Source organism: Lissotriton helveticus, chromosome 2_2 (genome assembly GCF_964261635.1).
Source record: "Lissotriton helveticus chromosome 2_2, aLisHel1.1, whole genome shotgun sequence".
Lineage (NCBI taxonomy): Eukaryota > Metazoa > Chordata > Amphibia > Caudata > Salamandridae > Lissotriton > Lissotriton helveticus.
Window position 1 is genome coordinate 380,020,660 of NC_136060.1, and position 19,842 is coordinate 380,040,501.

The following is a 19,842-nucleotide window of genomic DNA, read 5'->3' on the forward strand; positions in this document are numbered from 1 at the left end:
ACTATGATCACAAATACAGCATAATGTTCCTTTGGGTGCTATGGAGTAGGGACATCGTCACAGTCGATGCTACGGGGCGAGATACATATATTCCCTCGATATGTGTTCCAGGGGTCCCAAATTGCGGCCCATTTCCGGGGGCAACCTTCAGCTATGTAGACTGTCTTTTCCCTGAACATGCACTAATCCAGGTCTTTCTTCCAGTCTACAATCGTGGGTGCATGTGCGGCTCCCCAGAGCTGCGCGATATTCCTTTTGGCTTCCATGAGCCCAAGCGTAACCCATTGTGTTTCGTAAGTGTTGAGGTCAGTGGTTCTCCCAGATGTTTAGGAGGCACCTGCAAGCCTCCAGGCGGAGAACGACTGTCAGTACTTCACTGATTAATTCATATACCTTTTGCCAGTAGATTTGGATATGTTCGCAGTCCCTGAGTATATGGATAAAAGTGCCTAGCTGAGTGCACGCACTTCTACAGCCCCCCCGGCCCTGGCCACCCCCATGTGTAGCAGTTGAGGCCCCATGACATAGATTCTGTGGAGGATTTTGAGTTGTATTAATCGGAGACGTGCTGGGATTGCGACTGTCTTGGTGGGGGGGGCACCGCTTCCTGCCACTCCTCATCTATTTCAATGCCGTCCCTCACCCATTTTTCCCGTAGTGTGTGGAGGGGGTTTTCCATGTTGTTTATAAGGGTTTTATATATTAAGGATATGGTTTTCTCGGGTAAGTGACCTTAAAGTATCCTGTCCTCTAATGGGGAAGCGTCCTGGGGGGAGGACCCTTCCAGGAGAAGTGACCGGAGAGCATGTCGGGCCTGCAGGTACCGAAACCGTTCCGAGTCCGCCAACTCATGTTGGTGTTGAAGCATGGCAAATTATTTCACTTCACCTTTATCCCAGAGGTCCTTTATACGCGGGATGCTTATAAGATCCCATTTGTCAAAGCCCTTTGATTTCCACAGGTCACCCAGCATCTGAGAGTCTAACAGGTGAGTTTCTAGTGTAGGTTTCTGCCCCCATCTGAGCGATTTGTTGGCTGAATGCCAGATATCGACCAAATGTTTAGTGGGGCCCGTGAGTGGGTATCTACCTGGCTTCAAATAGGGCACTCGATTGTAGGTGCCACCGGGGAGGAGCCACCTGTCCATAATTAAGCCAGGGTCATCAGGTCAGCCATATATGCCGTGGTTAATAGCCGCAAGGTGTGCTGCCCAATAATATTTCTTAATGTCTGGTAAGCTGATGCCCCCATCAATTGAGTGTGAGTTTATGCAATGCGATGCGTGGTTTTCCGTCCCACAGTAGATTACGTTGGAGTCCTTCAATTTCTTTGAAATACGGGTTAGGGACAGGGCCGGTTGAGCTCTGCAAAGCGGATAAAAACCGGGGTAGCGACATCATTTTAAAAAGAGCTGCCTTGTCTAACATTGAGAGTGGAAGTGATTTCCTGCTGCCTGTGTCTCGTTTGAGTCTTTGCAGCGGGAGGATGAGGTTACGGGAAAGGCGGAGCATCTGATCAAGGGAGATGAATATTCCCAGGTATTTAAAACCTTCTGTGGCAGTTTGTATTGTACAATTTCATGGTGGCAGGGTTGGGTCTCCCCAGAGGGCATAGAGGAGGGATTTCTGCCAATTGACACTGACCCCGGAGTATCTGCCAAATACGGCCAGGATGTAAAGAACTGCAATCGGGGATTTCTTGGGGGAAGCAAGGTACAACCGGATATCATCTGCGTAGAGGGAATACGATCTTCCCAGTTCGGGGACCAGCGCAGTCCGCATATGACTGGGTCTCTCCGGATACATGCCGCAAGAGGTTCTACGGCCAGTGCAAATAATAGGGGAGAGAGAGAGGACACCCCTGCCGGGTCCACCGACTAAGCCTACAGGTGTCTGATTTTTGTTGTTGTTGACTACTACTTGAGTCGTAGGCTCACAGTATAGGAGACATACCCACTGAACAAAACCACGTCTAAATCCCATCTTTGTGAGCACAGCGAAGCGATAGGACCACTCAACCGTATCGAATTCCATGGTGGCATCCAGGGAGACAATTATAGCCTGCTCCTGTACAATTGTCGCACTACCCAGGACACCATGGACCCAGCGCAGATTCATTGCAGTATTCCTGTACGGCATAAAGCCAGATTGATTAGGATGTACTAGGCCCCCAATGATTTTAACAAGCGATTAGCTAACAGTTTGACCAGTATTTTAGGTTCTGCGTTGAGGAGCGAGAGAGGCCGGTATGATGCGCAGTCTTTTTGGGTTTCCCTTCTTTATGGATGGGGACAATAGTGGCAACCCTCTGTTCTATGGGTAATAGTCCTTGTTCTCGGCTCCCCCAGTACATGGCCTTCAAGTACGGAGCCAGCTTGTCTGGCCGAAGTTTGTAAAGTTCAATAGGGATACCATTGGGACCCAGAGCTTTACCAGAGTGTAGTGAATGTATCGCTAGTACTATTTCGTCTGTAGTCCGTTTACTGTTAAGATAGGTACGGTCATCAACCAAAAGTGTGGGGAGAGAGCTGTCCCTCAGGAGTTCCGGGGAGTCGTCTTCAGTGTATGGCGCTACGGATGCATAAACATCGCGGAAGTGGTCGGCGAATTGGCCGACAATAGCCTGTGGGTCCGTTATGGGAGTCATCTCGGCGTCTCTAAGCTCGGAAAGCAGTCTGCTAGCCCACTCCTTTTTATCAAGCCAGGCTATTAGTTTCCCTGCTTTGTCGCACAAGTCATAAATGCTGCCTATCTTGTCCCTTCCCAATGCTTTGGCTTTGTCAATCACCAGTGCCCTATACTCATCTTGTTTGAGGCGGAGCGTGTGGAGTGTCTCGGGTGTGACGTCTAAATCTAGTTCCTGCTCTAGTAAGTATATCTCCGCCTCTGCATCAAAAATTTCTTTGTGTCTATCCCTTTCCATCCCAAATATTAATGCTAAGGCTTGATCTCGGAGTACGGTTTTAAAGGCTTCCCATAGCGTTTGATTTCACCCGCCCCTCATTTTCCCGGAAATAGTCTATGGATTTGATCAGGTCTTTGCGAATTTTCAGATCCCATAGATACCACGGGTTGATGGGAGCAACTCTCCCCAGCAATGTTCGATCAAGGACTATGTGCACCCATAGCGGTGAATGCTTGGATATGCCCCTTGGATATGCCCCTGGCTGAATGTCTGATTTCATGGATGTACGTGACCTGTGGTGCGGGGACTATAATGTAATCAAAGCGGGAGAGACTATTAAGTATCCCGGAATGGAACGTGTGTTGAATTTTATCTGGGTTGTAAGTTCTCCACCCCATGGCCTCCAAAAATTCAGACAACCAGAGTGACGACTGACCCAGCACCCACTTTAGTGGTGATCTAGCGTGCCTGAAATTACGGAGTTGAAGTCCCCCCCAAGTACCAGCAATCAGTCTGGTAGTGCCAATAACATAGCGCTGAGGTCTTTAAATGTGGTGATCTGTAGACCTGGTGATACGTAAATTGACATAAATGCTATGGTCTGCCCCCGCCATGTACCAGTGACCCCAATGTACCTACCCCGATCGTCGGTCCAAGTGGAGTTAATTGTTTGCGGAAATGATTTTTTTATCATAATTCCCACTCCCCGTGAGTTAGATGTGAAACCAGCATGTGCGATCGTCGTGTGGCCCCATCTATGCATTGCCTTACATGAGTTACAATCCAAGTGTGTTTCTTGGAGCATGACAATGTTTGGTGCAAGCCGTCTGATATGCTGGTGGACAACACTATGTTTAATCTTGTCCCCAAGTCCATTAACATTCCAACTCAATAATCTAAAAAAAAATTGTTTTTATAAATCTTTTTATTGAAACATACATCGGTAAACAATACACTGCAATGCAGAGGGTCGTGCAAGTTATACGTTACAGTATGCATGAGTGGAAGGATACACTGATTTCATCATAGAGGGGAACCTCATGGAGATACAGGGTCATCATGTTCAATACTTCGAGGCGGTACACAGATCTCTCCTCTATAAACATTCCACGGATACCAAATACTAGACTATTTCTTAGGACATCCTCTTGCCAAGTACAGTTTTTTCCCTAAACATACACCACTCAAGGTTCTTCCCCCAGGCTTCCAGAGTGGGCGGATGCACTGCCCCCCACAGTTGGGCGATGTTTCGTTTGGCCAACATGAACCAAAGTGTGACCCATTGCGTCTGAGAAGTGTTCAAATCCGTGGGCTCCCAAATATTCAAAATACATCGTCTCGCCTCCGGGCGGAGAGAGACATGTAACCCCTCATTAATTGTGTCGTGGATTTGGAGCCAGTAAGAGCTAATATGAGCGCATTCCCAAATTGTGTGCATGAATGTTCCGGTGAGGCCGCAACCCCTTTTGCATTCGCCTATTGCAGACCACCCCATGTGCACTAACCAGGCCCTGTTATGTAGATCCTATGAAGGATTTTAAGCTGAACCAGTCGCAAGTGTGCCGGAATAGCCACCTCTTTAGGGGAGGATACTGCAACTTGCCAATCCTCATCGTCCAGTTCTATCCTATCCTGTGTCCACTTATCCTACAGTGTCCGCAGAGTGTCTGCCATGTGATAAATTAACTTTTTATATATTAATGAGATTGTTTTGTCAGGGAGGTGACCGTCTAACACGGTCTTCCAGGGGAGAAGCTTCCGGGGGATCGGAACCCTTAGGTAACAACGATTGGAGTGAGTGTGAAACCTGTACATAACGAAAATATTCAGTGTCTGCAAGCTCATAGTCTCTCAATAATCTAACATTTTTGTCCCACTGCGCACACATTGATGCCAAGATAGGTTGCAATTTCATCTACGATGACACCGAACTGTACTGTCGATGCGAAACCAATAACAATAACCAAACAATAGCAATCCCACCCAACAACCCCCCTCCCTGCTTCCCTGCACTCTGGGCTCAAAACTGCCCATAATTTACTTAATGCAGAGTGCCTGTCGCCCAACAATTTACTAAAAGAAGAAACTGGGGGAGAATTAGGTATCCTGTACCCCCCTCCCTGCTACGTTAGGACTTGAGTTCCCCGGGCCCAGGCGGGCCAAAGTTATGATACAGTTAGTGGTCCGGGGCCTTCAAGTGTACACCCCTCTCGATAGCGTTCTACCTGTACCTGCACCTGGCAGGTGGCGATCAACCCAGAGTGGGTGGTCAATTGGGTACCTGTTTGGACTCTCACTGCAAAGTTCGGGCGGTCAGACTCAACAGCAACTGGAGTTCCTTTCTGCCATCTCCTGCCATCTGTCGAGCCATTCAGCCGCAGCATCTGGAAAATCGAAGAATCTAGTCTTTCCCTCGGCTTCCACTCGGAGACGGGCCAGGAACAGCATAGCATATTTCAGGCCCTTGTCCCGAAGTCTCTTCTTGACTTCCAGAAATGAAAGCCGTTGCCTCTGTACAGCTTGCATAAAGTCTGAATAAAAGGTGATCTCCAAGTTATCATACTTGATCGGTGGGACGATCCTGGCGGCTTGCAGGATAGTGTCTCTATCTCTGTAGTTTAGTATCCTGGCCAGTATCTGGCGAGGGGGGGCCCCAGGCCTCGTACGGCCTCCCGGCACCCTATGAGCTCTTTCCATTACAAATAGGTTGGATAGGCCCTTTGTTTGCAGATGCGCAGTGATTACGTTTTCTACAAAGAGATCCGTGGCTTGTCCCTCCGATTTTTCCAGCACCCCTAGAATGCCCACATTGTTGCATCTCGTACACCCTTCATAATCATCCGGCTTACTTTCCGTGAATTTTCAAAATGCCTTTAGTTCTTGAATTTCGGTTTGCAGTTGCGAGGTGTCTTCCACCAGGCTCGCTCTGGTAATTTCCAGTTGTTTGATCTTTTCTCTATTCTTGGTGAGGTTGGCTCTACTAAGCATCATCTCAGAGGAACGGTGTCCATTCGTTGTTCCATGAAGGTGCGCACCCCGTTAATGGCTTCCATGACATTTTTCAGTCCGGTCTGGAGTGTCACTCTCCGCCCCCCTCTGCTTGTCTTTAGTCTGCCTCTGATCAGGTAGGTCTGCTTTTGGGCAGGTGTAATGGTCCAACCTACGTTGGACCATCTTGGTGCCCTTCGTGCTAGACATGGTGAGATCCGTTGAGTCGCAGGTTCAGGGCTCCACAGCTGAGGGCGATACTTCTGGGTTAAGGCAAGTTCTTACTGGAACACTATAGGGGAGGGAGGCAGCAGAGCGCAAAGCTGAGGTCTCGGTACCCACTGCAAGTTTCGGGGCGCAGCCCACTGCTTTCCGCATCAATCGGGGCCCACAGGGCGAGTTGGCCAAGCCCTTTAGGGCGATCCAGGGTGGCAGATTCCCAGCTAATGCTGAGGTTCGAGGACTCCTCACCGCTCTCAAGGGTCCCAAGCCCAGCGATGTCTTGCGCTCTTAGTCTGTCCACCGGGAAGGGGAGGGGCAGCACCTCCAGCAAGGCCCCGGTAGGCCACCTCCAGTCACCCGACACCGGACGTCAAGTTGTTCCAGATTGGAAGGTGAAGCGTGGGGCACCGGCAACTCAACTGCTTCCACTGTGCGGTACCAGATCTACCCCAGTCGGGCCGATATTCATGGGGCGCGGTCCGTTGCTGCACCACCCGATTTTCGGCCACCCCCGGGGCTCATTGCGATGTAGGGAGCCCACAGCTCCTCAGTGGACCGTGTAGCCTCTTCCGCGATGGTCCGCACCTCTTGTCTGCTCCGCCCACTCCTCTGCAATGGCTCCGTTGCTGTCCTTCGGAGCTCATTAGTGGTGGGCACATTCAGGCTGGGGCTGCGGAATCTCACAATGCGTTTCCGGTCATGCAGCGGCGTTGTGGAGAAATCCAGTCTGTGAGTCCGCGCAGATGAAGGAAACTCGCCGCTAACCATTCGCACTCTCTAGTCTCGGACGCCACTACCAGGCCAGGCCTCTGCGTCGGTAAAGGCCTCGGTCAGTCGCGCTGCCAACTTAGGTTCTAGAGGTCTGCCGCCTACGAGACTGGGTTCGGTGCGTTTAGCGGCACCTCCGGTTTCCGATTTTGGCCTCTGGGGAACGGATTAATGTGGCAGATAGGTGTTTACAGGGAGGGTGTTACGGAGACACCTCAGCTAGCGGCCAACTTACTTCGCCGTGTAGCCATGCCCCCCGTGAATGTATATTTTTGATTCACTGATGAGTGCCTCCTTCAAATTCCACGTTGAGGAAACTGTGGTAGGCAGGCATCAGAGAGAGGCGTGAGCTCCAAAGCTTAGCACCAGAATTATTTTCTATTTTTGTGAAATAAAAAGTTCGGTGTGTCCCTTTGTTTAGATCGAGCCTGGGCAGCGCAGGTGCTGCTCTGAGAGGCATGCTGTATTGGAGTATAGACTTAAAGCCCCGCCCACTCTCCTCCCATATTTGTCATTGGCTTGTGTCATTGTCCATCGTAAATGCTAGCTTCTGATTGGTAAATAGGCTCGTTAGTCCTTCCTTAGTACTGACTTGTCTTCATTTGTAACCTCTCCTGAGGACTGGCCCTTTACTTCGGTTGGTGCACTGTATGTCGTATTTACTCTGTAAGCACTATTTTCTTTAATGAGTTTCTCTTACTGCAGGCACAAAATGCGTTCCTGCGACATTTAGCACGCCATGGCACTTTCACTGGGCGCTTTTACACAAAAAAGCATTTGTGCCTCAACATGACAATTGCTTTTTTTGGTAAAAGTGGCACATACCGCACTTTCACTTGAATAGTGGCCGCGGTCCTTTCTTTAGACACAGCTCCTCTAAATAAAGGGGCGTGTCCTCAATTAACATGAAAGTGCAGCATGGGGCACTTGTAAACAACAAGCATTTGCAATGCAATAGGTCTCGCATTCTAGAAGCTTTGACCTATTGGTATTGTAAATGACAATGCCTTTTATTATTGCAGGTTTTTTAAACGCATAAATAAAAGGCATTGCCGTTTACAATGCCAACAGGTCAAAATCTCGTAATTGCGAGACCTATTGTATTGCAAATGCTTGTTTTTTATTTAAACGGTGGCATACAATTGGGAATAAAAGTGACAAAGGGGACAGACAGACCCCCTGTATTTCAGTCCACGCAGTTGCATACTGATGTTAAGTTGACAGTAATGTAACCATCATACTACAGTTCCCCGGTAGCCTGTTAACTTCCGGTAGAAAACAGTGCCTGAAATGTAAGGCCTGGTCCTGGTTTCACAGCCTTACTTGATCACATAGACTATACCAATAATGGTGCAGAAGGGAAACACTGTGCTGTAATTGATGGACACATTTTCCCTTTGTAATCATTAGTGACATTTGTGGGAAATATTATTGGGTGTGCCGGTAATACTGTATATTTAATGCTGAAAAGAACTACGGTGTATCTAGCAGCATTCTGCTGCCTTTGCAGATTTGTTGTCATAATCAGCAAAAACGATATATGCACCAGTTATGTTTACCAAAACTCAAGGACAAGCTACAGTTCTGCAGAAATGGCTGCCACAGTGTTAATAGTGGGTCTGCTTTTTTCGCAGTATTTTCAGCAGTTGTACAACAGGCGTAAATCATTCGAACTTCCCCAAGTCTAATTTGTTTATGTCTAACAGTTCAACCATAGAAGCAAACGTCTTCTGATCAGCTGAGTTACATACACAAATTAATGAACATATCCACTTGAGAAGCTTATTGTGTCGACAGAACGGTCTCGTGGGTACCAGCGAGCAGTGCACCATATGGAGGCCGGCTTGAAAGAAGAGCCAGCAGAGGCAGGCTAAATACTAATAAGGTGTATTTAACATGTTTACGTGTAAATTTAGGAAAGCCTCCTTCTGTGCCCTTGCTTTTGCAGGGATATTAAAGATGTTTCTTGGCCATGAGTGCACAGTGCAAGTGGGGTCACAGAACCCTGCAATCCTGGTGCCATAAAGGGAAGATCCCCCTGTATTACGTTTGGTAGGAGGCACAGGACTTCATTCTGGAGCCAGTGCAGCAATCTTCTCAAGGGATGACATTGTGCCTTCTTCTCAGAAGGAAGAATAATCGAATACATGTATTTGAATACACTCTAGGATTAACTGCAGGAGGCCATTTTACTTCGACGTCTCATAACCATGTTCTACTTTAAGGCTTCTGTGACCATTGGCTTGGCTGTGCCCAGGTGTGGTGTTTTTCAAAAGTGGGTTAAAAATGTAATTCTTCACGAAAGAAGACATAAGGAGAGCATGAGAATTATCGATAATTCTGGGCACGAACTGCACAAGATGTAGGGTTACAATTTTTTGAAAATGTTTAGCTGCAACAATAGCAAGTACACTTTAAGCGTTTGAGTATTGGCACATGTTTACCTCAGTCAGAAAATATATTTGTGTAGTTTTCTGAGAGTACCTTTACATAAATGGCTATAAACACATACGCCTCGGAAATAATATGTCCCTTACATCTAACTCCCTCCAGCTATTGCATTGATTGGGCATTCATTTTACTGACCCTTTCCCTTAACCTGAGGTGTGCAGTAGGACATTGATTTTTTTCCAGGGAAGTGGCTTTCCTAATCTTTGGCAGTTCCACCTTCATCTGCATAACTACTCCTTCATTGAGCAGCCTTTGTGTGGCGATCTCCTTTCTGCCTTTATAGCCACAGCTATGTCTTTTCAGTGGTTCCTCAGGCAGATGGAAGACCTGCCTAATGGTCTTGAATGTGTATAAATCCTTATTGTCTAGAGTACAACAGCTTTTCCAAAATCCATAGCAGCTTCAGCACCACAAATATTCCTCAACGCCCTCTGATCCAAGTTCATCATTAATATGGGCCTGTGGAAGACCCAGTTTGTGTGATTGTGTCTGGTTTGGGTAGGGCCAATATTATTGGTCTCTATGTTGTCCTGACTGCCCCCGTGAACTCCTTGTGTGCTACTGTGTCTGTTGAAACGAAGGCCTCCCTGTATACTACGTAAAAGTCTGTAGGAGGCCGTGCTTTCCTCATGATTCTGTATATAGTCAATGGTGACCTAAATCCTTTGCTCCAACAGTTTCTCCCAGTGTTTCTCTTTCCTGACCAGGTCCCCTCCAGTAGGGTTCCTGTCCATTGTGGGACCAGCAGAGATTGTTGCACATGTAGTTCCTTTTAATAGTTAGTAAGCAACTAGACGGTTTGGTAGTAGAGTAGTTTAGTTCCCTCATATTTCCTCTCTCATGCAACTCATGTTCTTTATTTTCTTCTTCAGTTGCCTTCTCATGAGTTTCCCCATCATTCTTCATCTTGTTCAGTAGTAGTTTTCTATTGTGCTTTTAGCTTGGCTAGGAAACTCGATATATATATCTCAATGTGTGCAAATTCTTTTTAATACCTATTATTGTCTTCTGAGGTGTTTGCTCCTTTGACACGTTGTCTGGGAATATCAAAATCTGGAACTCTTATAGGCATCAAACCACTTTTCTGCAATGCTTACCAGGTAGCATCCCTTTATGGTACAGGGCTGGCCCTTGACGGGCCACTGAAGGGGGTCTGAATACTGGTGCTTTGTGTGTCATTGTTCCTAATTTAGTTCCATGCTCCTTTTCCCTTGTTTACTCCTACGCTCACTATACATTTCTTGCTCTGGTGAGATTCTGCTTCTTCTACCTTGTACTCCCATTTCCGAGTTTGATGGGTCCTTAATTTATGTTGCTAATTTTTTAGAGTAGATTTTTATTCTTCCCCTTGAATCATTCTCTAGAACAGTTTCTGCACGTTGCACCAGAGTATGCACACCTCCGTGTTTATTACATAAATATTGTGTTCACCAGATGTAGGTTAGTTAAATTTTCAGTATTTCAGACACATAAGTTGGTCCTCTAGGTGGTTCGTCTGCCCCCTCTACGTCACGTTTGGCCACACTATCTGTTTGCGTACTAGCTGCAATTAAATTTGGTGATAGGTTCTGCCATAGCAGACTGCTCTTTCCCATGTTCTCTCCATTCCTGTGTGAGATTTCAGACAGTTTTAGTTGCTAAGCTAGCTCTTCAAATACAGTCAATGGACGGTTTGTATTTGAAGAGTATCTACATCCTATTAGTCAAAGCAGGACCATTTTCCACGAGGTTCATAGATGTTTTGCAGTCATCTGGTGTTGATCATTTTCAGCCGGTTCATGACCTGTGAGCTCTGGTCTCTGCCTGGCATCCTACCCATCAGTGTTCAGGTGTTATGACTCTCTCTGACTTTTTATGTGAGTTAGTCTTGTCTCTTGCATTTTGTTGATCATTGACACAGCATACCTCAACCTGGGATGCACCAAGCATCTGAAGGCTAGAGTGCCTGAGCATTCTTCACGGGATACCTCGCAATCCTAGGGTGAAGGGCCCCTAATGGAGCATTATTCTATTGTGGTACCATGACAGTTCCCAGAGGGTACTTTCATGATAACCCACTGAGCATATTATCTGTCTATGACATGAATATCACAGTATGTGGATTATATCTACAGCCAATCATGATTTTAAGTGTATTAGTGGATAACATTCATAAAGGCTATGACTGTGCGCCTATCTGTTCATAAAAGTAGGCTCAATTTCTGAAACTCTGCCTGGATCTTGTCTTAAATATCAAAGCACATGGTCATCACTTGTGTATCAAGGCACATGGGCCACATGAATTCCTGGGCATGCTTCCTATAGTAATACAAAGGGGTCATGACCAATGTTCCCTCTAATATTTTTCTTCTGTGTGCGGCAGGATAAGGTCTCTGTGCGCTGCAGCCAAGGCTATGTGCGCCAAGAACCCAACCGCATGTGTGGGTGCAGCGACAAATATCAGTGCAAATATCACTCAAACATTTGCTTAATAAAGTGAAAAGACAGTGTATTTCTACACATACAGCACCCTCTCCCTCCCTCTCTCTCCCTGTCTCCCTCCCTCTCTCTCCCTCTGTCTATCTCCCTCTGTATCCCTCTGTCTCTCTCTGTCTGTCTCCCTCTGTCTGTCTGTGTCTGTCTGTATTCCTCTGTCTGTCTACCCCCTCCCTCTGTCTGTCTTGCTTCCTCGGTCTCCCTCCCTCTGTCTGTCTCGCTTCCTCGGTCTCCCTCCCTCTGTCTGTATGTCGCTCTCTGTCTCCCTCCCTCTGTCTGTATGTCGCTCTCTGTCTCCCACCCTCTGTCTCCCACCCTCTGTCTCCCACCCTCTGTCTCCCAACCTCTGTCTCCCACCCTCTGTCTCCCACCCTCTGTCTCCCACCCTCTGTCTCCCACCCTCTGTCTCCCACCCTCTGTCTCCCACCCTCTGTCTCCCACCCTCTGTCTCCCACCCTCTGTCTCCCACCCTCTGTCTCCCACCCTCTGTCTCCCACCCTCTGTCTCCCACCCTCTGTCTCCCACCCTCTGTCTCCCACCCTCTGTCTCCCACCCTCTGTCTGCCACCCTCTGTCTGTCTGTCTGTCTCCCTCGGTCTGTCTCTGTCTGTCTCCCTCTGTCTGTCTGTCTGTCTGTCTCCCTCCCTCTGTCTGTATGTCGCTCTCTGTCTCCTTCCCTCGGTCTGCCACCCTCTGTCTGCCACCCTCTGTCTGCCACCCTCTGTCTGCCACCCTCTGTCTGCCACCCTCTGTCTGCCACCCTCTCTCTGTCTCCCTCTCTCTGTCTCCCTCTCTCTGTCTCCCCCCTCTGTCTCCCCCTCTCTGTCTCCCCCTCTCTCTCTCCCCCTCTCTCTCTCCCCCCCTCTCTCTCCCCCTCTCTCTCTCCTCCTCTCTGTCTCCCCCTCTCTGTCTCCCCCTCTCTGTCTCCCCCTCTCTGTCTCCCCCTCTCTGTCTCCCCCTCTCTGTCTCCCCCTCTCTGTCTCCCCCTCTCTGTCTCCCCCTCTCTGTCTCCCCCTCTCTGTCTCCCCCTCTCTGTCTCCCCCTCTCTGTCTCCCCCTCTCTGTCTCCCCCTCTCTGTCTCCCCCTCTCTGTCTCACTCTCTCCCCCTCTCTCTCTCCTCCTCTCTCTCTCCCCCTCTCTCTCTCCCCCTCTCTCTCTCCCCCTCTCTCTCTCTCTCTCTCCCCCTCTCTGTCTCCCCCTCTCTCACTCTCTCTCTCCCCCTCTCTCTCTCCCCCTCTCTCTCTCTCTCCCCCTCTCTCTCTCCCCCTCTCTCTCTCCCCCTCTCTGTCTCCCCCTCTCTGTCTCCCCCTCTCTGTCTCCCCCTCTCTGTCTCCCCCTCTCTGTCTCCCCCTCTCTGTCTCACCCTCTCTGTCTCACCCTCTCTCTCCCCCCTCTCTGTCTCTCTCTCTCCCTCACTCTCCGTCTCCCTCTCTCTGTCCCCCTCTGTCTGTCCCCCTCTGTCTATCTCCCTCCCTCTGTCTGTCTCCCTCTCTGTCTCCCTCTGTATCCTTCCCTCTGTCTCAATCCCTCTGTGTACGTCCCTCTGTCTCCCTCCCTGTCTCTGTCTCCTTCTCTCTGTTTTCCTCTCTCTCCCTGTCTTCCTCCCTCTTTCTCACTGTCTCCCTCCGTGACCAAACCTTAGAACTGTAAAAATGTTACACAATCTCAACTTGAGCAGGTGCTTTATCCTGCGGAACTATATTACCAGCATCTGGGGGTACAGCGGGAAGACCCGGCGGACTCGGGGAGAGTTGGGATGTGAAGGGCAGGCCTCTGTGCGTGCCTGGAGTCCTTCACACCTGTACCAGAGGGCAGTGCCCGCACAGCCCCGGGGTGCCCGGATGAGCGCAGAGCGGAACAGAAATAACACTACTTCTGGCCTCGGCCGGATAAAAGGCCTGCTGGGATTCGAACCAGTGACTCACCAGTCACACACAGACTCTCCTCAGTAGGTGCTGAGCACAGTTGTCAACCCAACCGTGATTCAAACACGTGCCCTGCAGTTTTACGGACATCTTTGCCACATCCGCATGACCCACTGAGATATCTTCCTGGGGCTGGAATCTGCAACATGCAGGCTAATCTCCGAAGCAACTTTCTTGCCCATTGCACGATGTATTCTTCATTTGAGACCCGGGATTACTTTCAAAGCCATATATAATAATAATATATATTAATAAGCCCAGAGTTGGAAATTGTGATCGGGTGGTCTCCACTGCAGGGGCATTAGTCAACCGAGCTATATCTTTAAGTAGATGGCCTCCCTGTTCCGATATTCGACAAAAGGTGCAGTGACCTGCTGAGTTATATGCTTGTGTTAAACCAGCTGATGGCAAGCATACCACGCCAGCAGAGATTCACCAACGGCGGCGTGTCACAGGCTGCACTGCCAGTGGCTGTAGGTGCCGCAGTAGGGACTTTTAACAGTCATTTGCCGGCCTGACAGGCATGCAGTATTGAGACATATGAGGGCACACGTTTTTTTTTTTAGCTTGTCAGTTACACACATTGCGGCAGGAAGGCTGTTAGAACAATGCCCTATTTTGCACAGATTGGGGTTTTTTTTCTTTCTTTAATGCGATTTTCTCTAGCGCGAACATTACCCGAAGGTGTCAGAGCGCTTTACAAAAGAACCAGTTGCGATACATAAGAATTTAGCATTACATGAGTTACATAAAAGATACAAACAGGAAAAAAAATGCAAATGTACAAGTTGTAAAGTCACTCAAGGAAGAGATACAAATAGATAAACTCTAGGCACACAAACTGCAGAGTTCTGTTAAGAAAAGGCAGGCAGCACGCACAACTTCACCACGTGTGCTTTCACAATCACTAATGTATGTTAATGATTGTGAAAGCACATGTTGCCTTTTAAGCTTGCTGTCTGCCTTTTCCTGATGGAGCGCAGAGGGGGGCAGATTGCCTGCATTTCTTCACGTATTCGTGTTAATCGCAGCGCCCATCATGCTTCTACAGGGCGCTGCGATTAACGTGAAAAATTGCCTCTGGCGGTGTGCGCGCTTCAAAGAGGTGACTGCGCGCTCAGATTAAACACATGCGCGGCCGCACAAGCGCGCGGGTTAGTGGGAACAGTGGTCATGACCATCTGATTATGACATGGAAAAAACTGTGCACACCAACACTGGAGCTAAGAGGGGAATATAGGCCTAGGTCGCCCTCCACTCGAGAAGTCACAACTACAAAAATGACCTAGGTCTAGGGCAATCAATTTTAATCGAGCTGGGGTACCTCATGTCGCAATCAATTACAAAAACCTCCCATTTTTTATATATACAGGGTAGGGGATACAGCAGTCAATAGCCCACTTTAAAAAGCCTGTCTCCTTATCTAGACAGTGGAACAACCCACACCAGTATGTGATAGAAAAATTGTGAGCAAGCACGATAGCACCTCACGGGCGCCCCACCAATGGGACCCCTGGTAGGTACTCACCAGGACGGCCCTGTTCTCATCATTGGTGCTATCGAGCCTAAAGAAGGCGGGCTTTTTTAAAGTGGGCTATTGACTGGTGTATCCCCTACCCTGTATATATAAAAAATGGGAGGTTTTTGTAATTGATTACGACATGAGGTACCCCAGCTCGATTAAAATTGATTGCCCTAGACCTAGGTCATTTTTGTAGTTGTGATGGAAAAAACTGTACCTGGGTAAAATGAATGAAATCAGTGTAAAAAGTTAAGAAGCCAAAGGTTCTGGGGTATGGGCATCCACTTGTATAGGTTAACTGTGTTTTCTGGAGCTCCATGAAGGGCTCCAGTACCCTAGGACATGCACCTCTTTAATTCCCCACATGGGTGAACAGCTGGTGCAGTGAAAGTAAAGCATGATGATGGAGGGAAAGGTGTGTGTGTAAACTGCTGCAAGTAAACACCAAACGATCTCAGAACAGTAAGTATAGTTGTGTGCTGCACACGCACAGTGATGCTTAGGAAGAAACATCCGTCATAATGAGTGAGTGGATCCCAGCCACAACTAGCAGTGAGAAACAGTACATGATTTCTATGAGGGCCTGGAGCAGATTTCAATCTTACCTACTGGGTAAACCTGGTTGGTTCCTCTGCAACTCAACAGGTGAGTTACCTGTATTGCATCGCTAAAGAGAGGACACAGATGTCTTTCTTCCTCACAGAAGGAAGTCCAAATCGAGGCACAGAGGTCAATCATCGGGAGGCCATGTCTTACCCATGGGAGTGCCTTTATTGGGAGCATTGAAAAATCTATTTCTAGGCACAAAGGGAAAGTCGACAAGCTAAATAAGAAGTTCATCCTTGCAAGAGGGTAGAAATAACAATTTTTAAACTAGAATGAAATGCTTCAGAAGCAACAAACCCTCTAAATTTGAAAAGATAGACAAAGCACTGCTCAAGGTGATCAGAAAGAACAGAGTATTGACTTACAGAACAAGACCTGTTGAGAATGTGATGAGACACAATCAGATCAGGATGTTAGGGTGCCAGAGATTGTGGACAGGGACCACCAAGCCTCATTAGTTTCAACTTGATTATAGGCTAGATGGAGCTTGGCTGGGAGAATGACCCAATTTGTGTGGATAAGTACCATAGTATCAAGGCAATATAGTCTTGCTTAAGGCAAACAATTCCCTTGGCCTTGTCCTGGGTTACAGCATCATGCGACGAAGAGCAGCAACATGAGGGCCATGAAATCTTGCTGGTACTGGACTTTGCCCCTGTGATTGAGCAGAAAAGGGAGACGTGTAACCCTTTAATATGTTGTAGCCTAAGGGGTGAAGGCCAGTATACTCTAGCTAGAAAAATATGTCAGTATTGGGATGTGAGGTGGTCTGTGAGCTGTACCACACTGTGAAAAGGCAAACAGGGGAAAGGAGGAGCAGAATGAAGGTTGTTTGTGAGACGACTTTTGTGTGAGCACTACCTCATTTTGTGTTTGCTCTTACACTGGTAAAGATTTTTTGGGGATATGCCTCTCCTCACTGCATTGTTACAGTGTAAAGTCACAACATACATTATGCTCTGCTTCTTCTCATTACAGTTTCTATGTTAATGTTTTAATGCCAACCACTGGACGACAATGTGTAAACGCTTCTCATTTTGCCCCATACCTAGAGCCTTGAAGCTTGGTTACCTCACGCAGGACATGATTGACGACTATGAGCCTGCACTTATGTTTACAATTCCAAGGCTGGCCATCGTGTGGTAAGTACTTACTGTACAGCCTGTTTTATCAAAGAATCGAGGTCAGGAGTTCATCATCACCAACAAATTGATCGCTCAAATAGTATGAACATATTACCCCTTAATAGCAGATTGCCAAATCCAGGGACACAGAATATTCTCACGGTAATAAGCACACTGGTCCAATTTATAATTGATACTTTTTTGAACCATTAAGTTATATAATGACCTACTGCCAGATAGCGCCACCACAAAAGCTGGCTTGGTTTCTTGGTTATGTTATGTTAATTTCGATTTATATAGCGCCAAATCACCGACAGGTCTCTTAGCGCTTGCTTTGGGAACCCGTCCTGGCTTTCCCTGCGAGATTACCCCTACTGGGCATCCCCAAGGTGAAGACCAGGCATCCCGCCGCGGGGGGCCGTAGTGGAGATTAAGCAAGCTATTGCCCAGAGCTGCAGAGTGTGAACCCATGATTCGAGTAGGCACCGAGGCCAGAATTATCGAGTCGTGGACATTTGGGCTCAAGACCCTGCCGCGTCGGGAATTGAACCCTGGTCCCAGGTCTGACCTCTGCATCAGGGTCTGCCTCCTCTAACCAGTGAGCCACACTTCTCCACTAACTTTAGTTAGTTACTTGGTTTCCAATGCGTTAGTGGATAGTTTGAATACACGAGGGATGATTCACAAAGATATTGCTGTGTGTATGCGTAATGTACTCATCTAGTACTCCTGGCTTACTCCTGAATACCACTTAGACTCAGGGACTGTTTTTCATCCTTTCCGACAAACATGGACAACAGTGTAACTCCCTGACGTCAACTAAAACCCAAACTTGTGATAGAAACAGTCTGCTAATAATATTCTGTCCTGGACCCCAACCCATCTTCAGGAGTGCCACCTAGGTTAAGATGTTTAGTTCAGTACTCTTTGAAGCTCAAATCACACTGACTATGCATTGTTGGAACAAAATGGTACTTATCTTAGTTTCCACTCATGTATAATCAGACAGATTCTGCATGCATCCCGGGTCTTAAGTAAACAAGTGTGATCGTACTCTTTCACATCTCGGAAGCAATGTCTTTTCTGAACTTAAAAGTGTTTCTTAAAAGATATTTCTTTATTGCACAAGTATTAATAAAAAATAGCTTTCTCTTTCTTGTAAATAGAGTACTTTCTCATTAGGTAGCGCAGTAAGCGCAAAATACAAGACATGTATATAAACATGGGAGCAAAGAGGTAGGGAGAATACTACTTCACCAATATATTTAATAGATCAAGACCCTTTGTCAAGACAATGCCTTTCCCTAACGAGACCTCCATTATTCTGAGAACCCCCTTCCCCCCCCCCCCCCCCCATCTAGTAAAGGAGGCCTGGGATTTTCAGGACATCGGCATAAGATAAATGTACATAAAATGTACATAAAACTATTCCAATTGGAACTACTTTACATCGTTATTTTGAAAATATGCCATTACCACTGTCCTTTCAGGCCCATCTTGAACACTTGTGCTCTCGATAACCCACCAGTCGTGTTTTTTTCTCTCTCTCTCTCTCTCTCTCTCTCTCTCTCTCTCTCTCACTCTCTCACTCTCTCACTCTCTCACTCTCTCACTCTCTCACTCTCTCACTCACATAGTAGAAACCCCTTAGAAAGGTTGACAAAAGGTAAAGAGTACCTGCAACATTAAATAAAACACAGCAGGAAATAATAACTGTGGATTCCAAAGTTATGGTGTGGCCGTGAGGAACCCGGCTGGGGAATGTAGTCCTGCACCCCCAGGAAGGGTTCCACAGCGGTATGAATACAGCGCTACGAGACCTCTGGGTAGAAGGCGCTATATAAATACAAACACATTTACATTTACCCCCGCAAGACGAAATCGGCAAGAACGGGCTCCCAAACATACTTTCAATAAGGGTTTGAGAAATTCTATAGAACCTTTTAGCATTAAGATAATGTTTATGTCAGGAAGAGAATAACCACCTCTCAAGGTGTTGATGTAGTTTGCAGACACCAAAATTACTTTCTTTTATGGTGCTCATCACAGGAGAAATCATTAAAGTTCTTTGCCTCAGAAAGTTTAATAATGCCACTTTGGTCATTGATCACAAATACCCTTTACCTCTTCTTGACAGACTACCAGAATGTGTAATTTTTTCAGTAGTTTCCCTGTCTTTACTAAATTGATATTAAATACCTTCTTGGAAACACTTGTTTAATATGCACCAGTAACCACTTCAATCTTTCTTTCTTTTACCTGCCAATATGCTCTATTAATTTAATTTCTTACATTTTCTTGGCTCTTTGTCTTACTGCAGTAAAGTTGCTGTTTTGCTACAATTACAACAATTGTTTCATAATAATTACCAACTCTTCATATTAGCATATGAAGTTCTGCTGTAGCTATAACTCCTTCCTTTGCTTTCACAACCCATTTTGCTACTGGTAGTGGATTTGTTATTTTTCACCTGATGTTTGCTGCTCTTATCCCTGTTTTTCTACTACTTCACAAACTTTGTTTCTCTGAACTTGCTTTTCTTTTATTTTGCTTCTCCATACATGATATCGATCTTTCCATACCCTAAACAATATGAATGGCCAATTTATTTACGATAATGCTGTTCTACCTTTCCATTACTGCTGAGTGTAATTGCCAAACTGCCATGTTGACGTTACTTGACTAAGCTTGATTAAATAACGTTAGGGTATCTTATTTGTCCCCTTTGTAGCTGTATATTTTTATGGCTCTCATATTGCATTGGTGGTGCAGCAATTGAAGATCAAAACCCCTCTTCCTGCCTCACTGTCCAGGTGCAATATTATCGTAGGACCTTACCATGCTCTAAACAGCACCCA

At 47.0% G+C, this 19,842-nt stretch overlaps 1 protein-coding gene across 3 annotated transcripts in view; it reads left to right on the forward strand.

The window, feature by feature from the left end:
• ZFYVE28 (zinc finger FYVE-type containing 28) overlaps positions 1 to 19,842 on the forward strand; it is a 635,647-nt gene that overhangs the window by 456,092 nt on the left and 159,713 nt on the right. For all 3 annotated transcript variants that reach the window (XM_078678591.1, XM_078678592.1, XM_078678593.1), the window contains exon 6: positions 16,913 to 17,002. In XM_078678591.1, the coding sequence (XP_078534717.1) occupies positions 16,913 to 17,002 (90 nt within the window). The remainder of the gene's footprint in view (positions 1 to 16,912; positions 17,003 to 19,842) is intronic.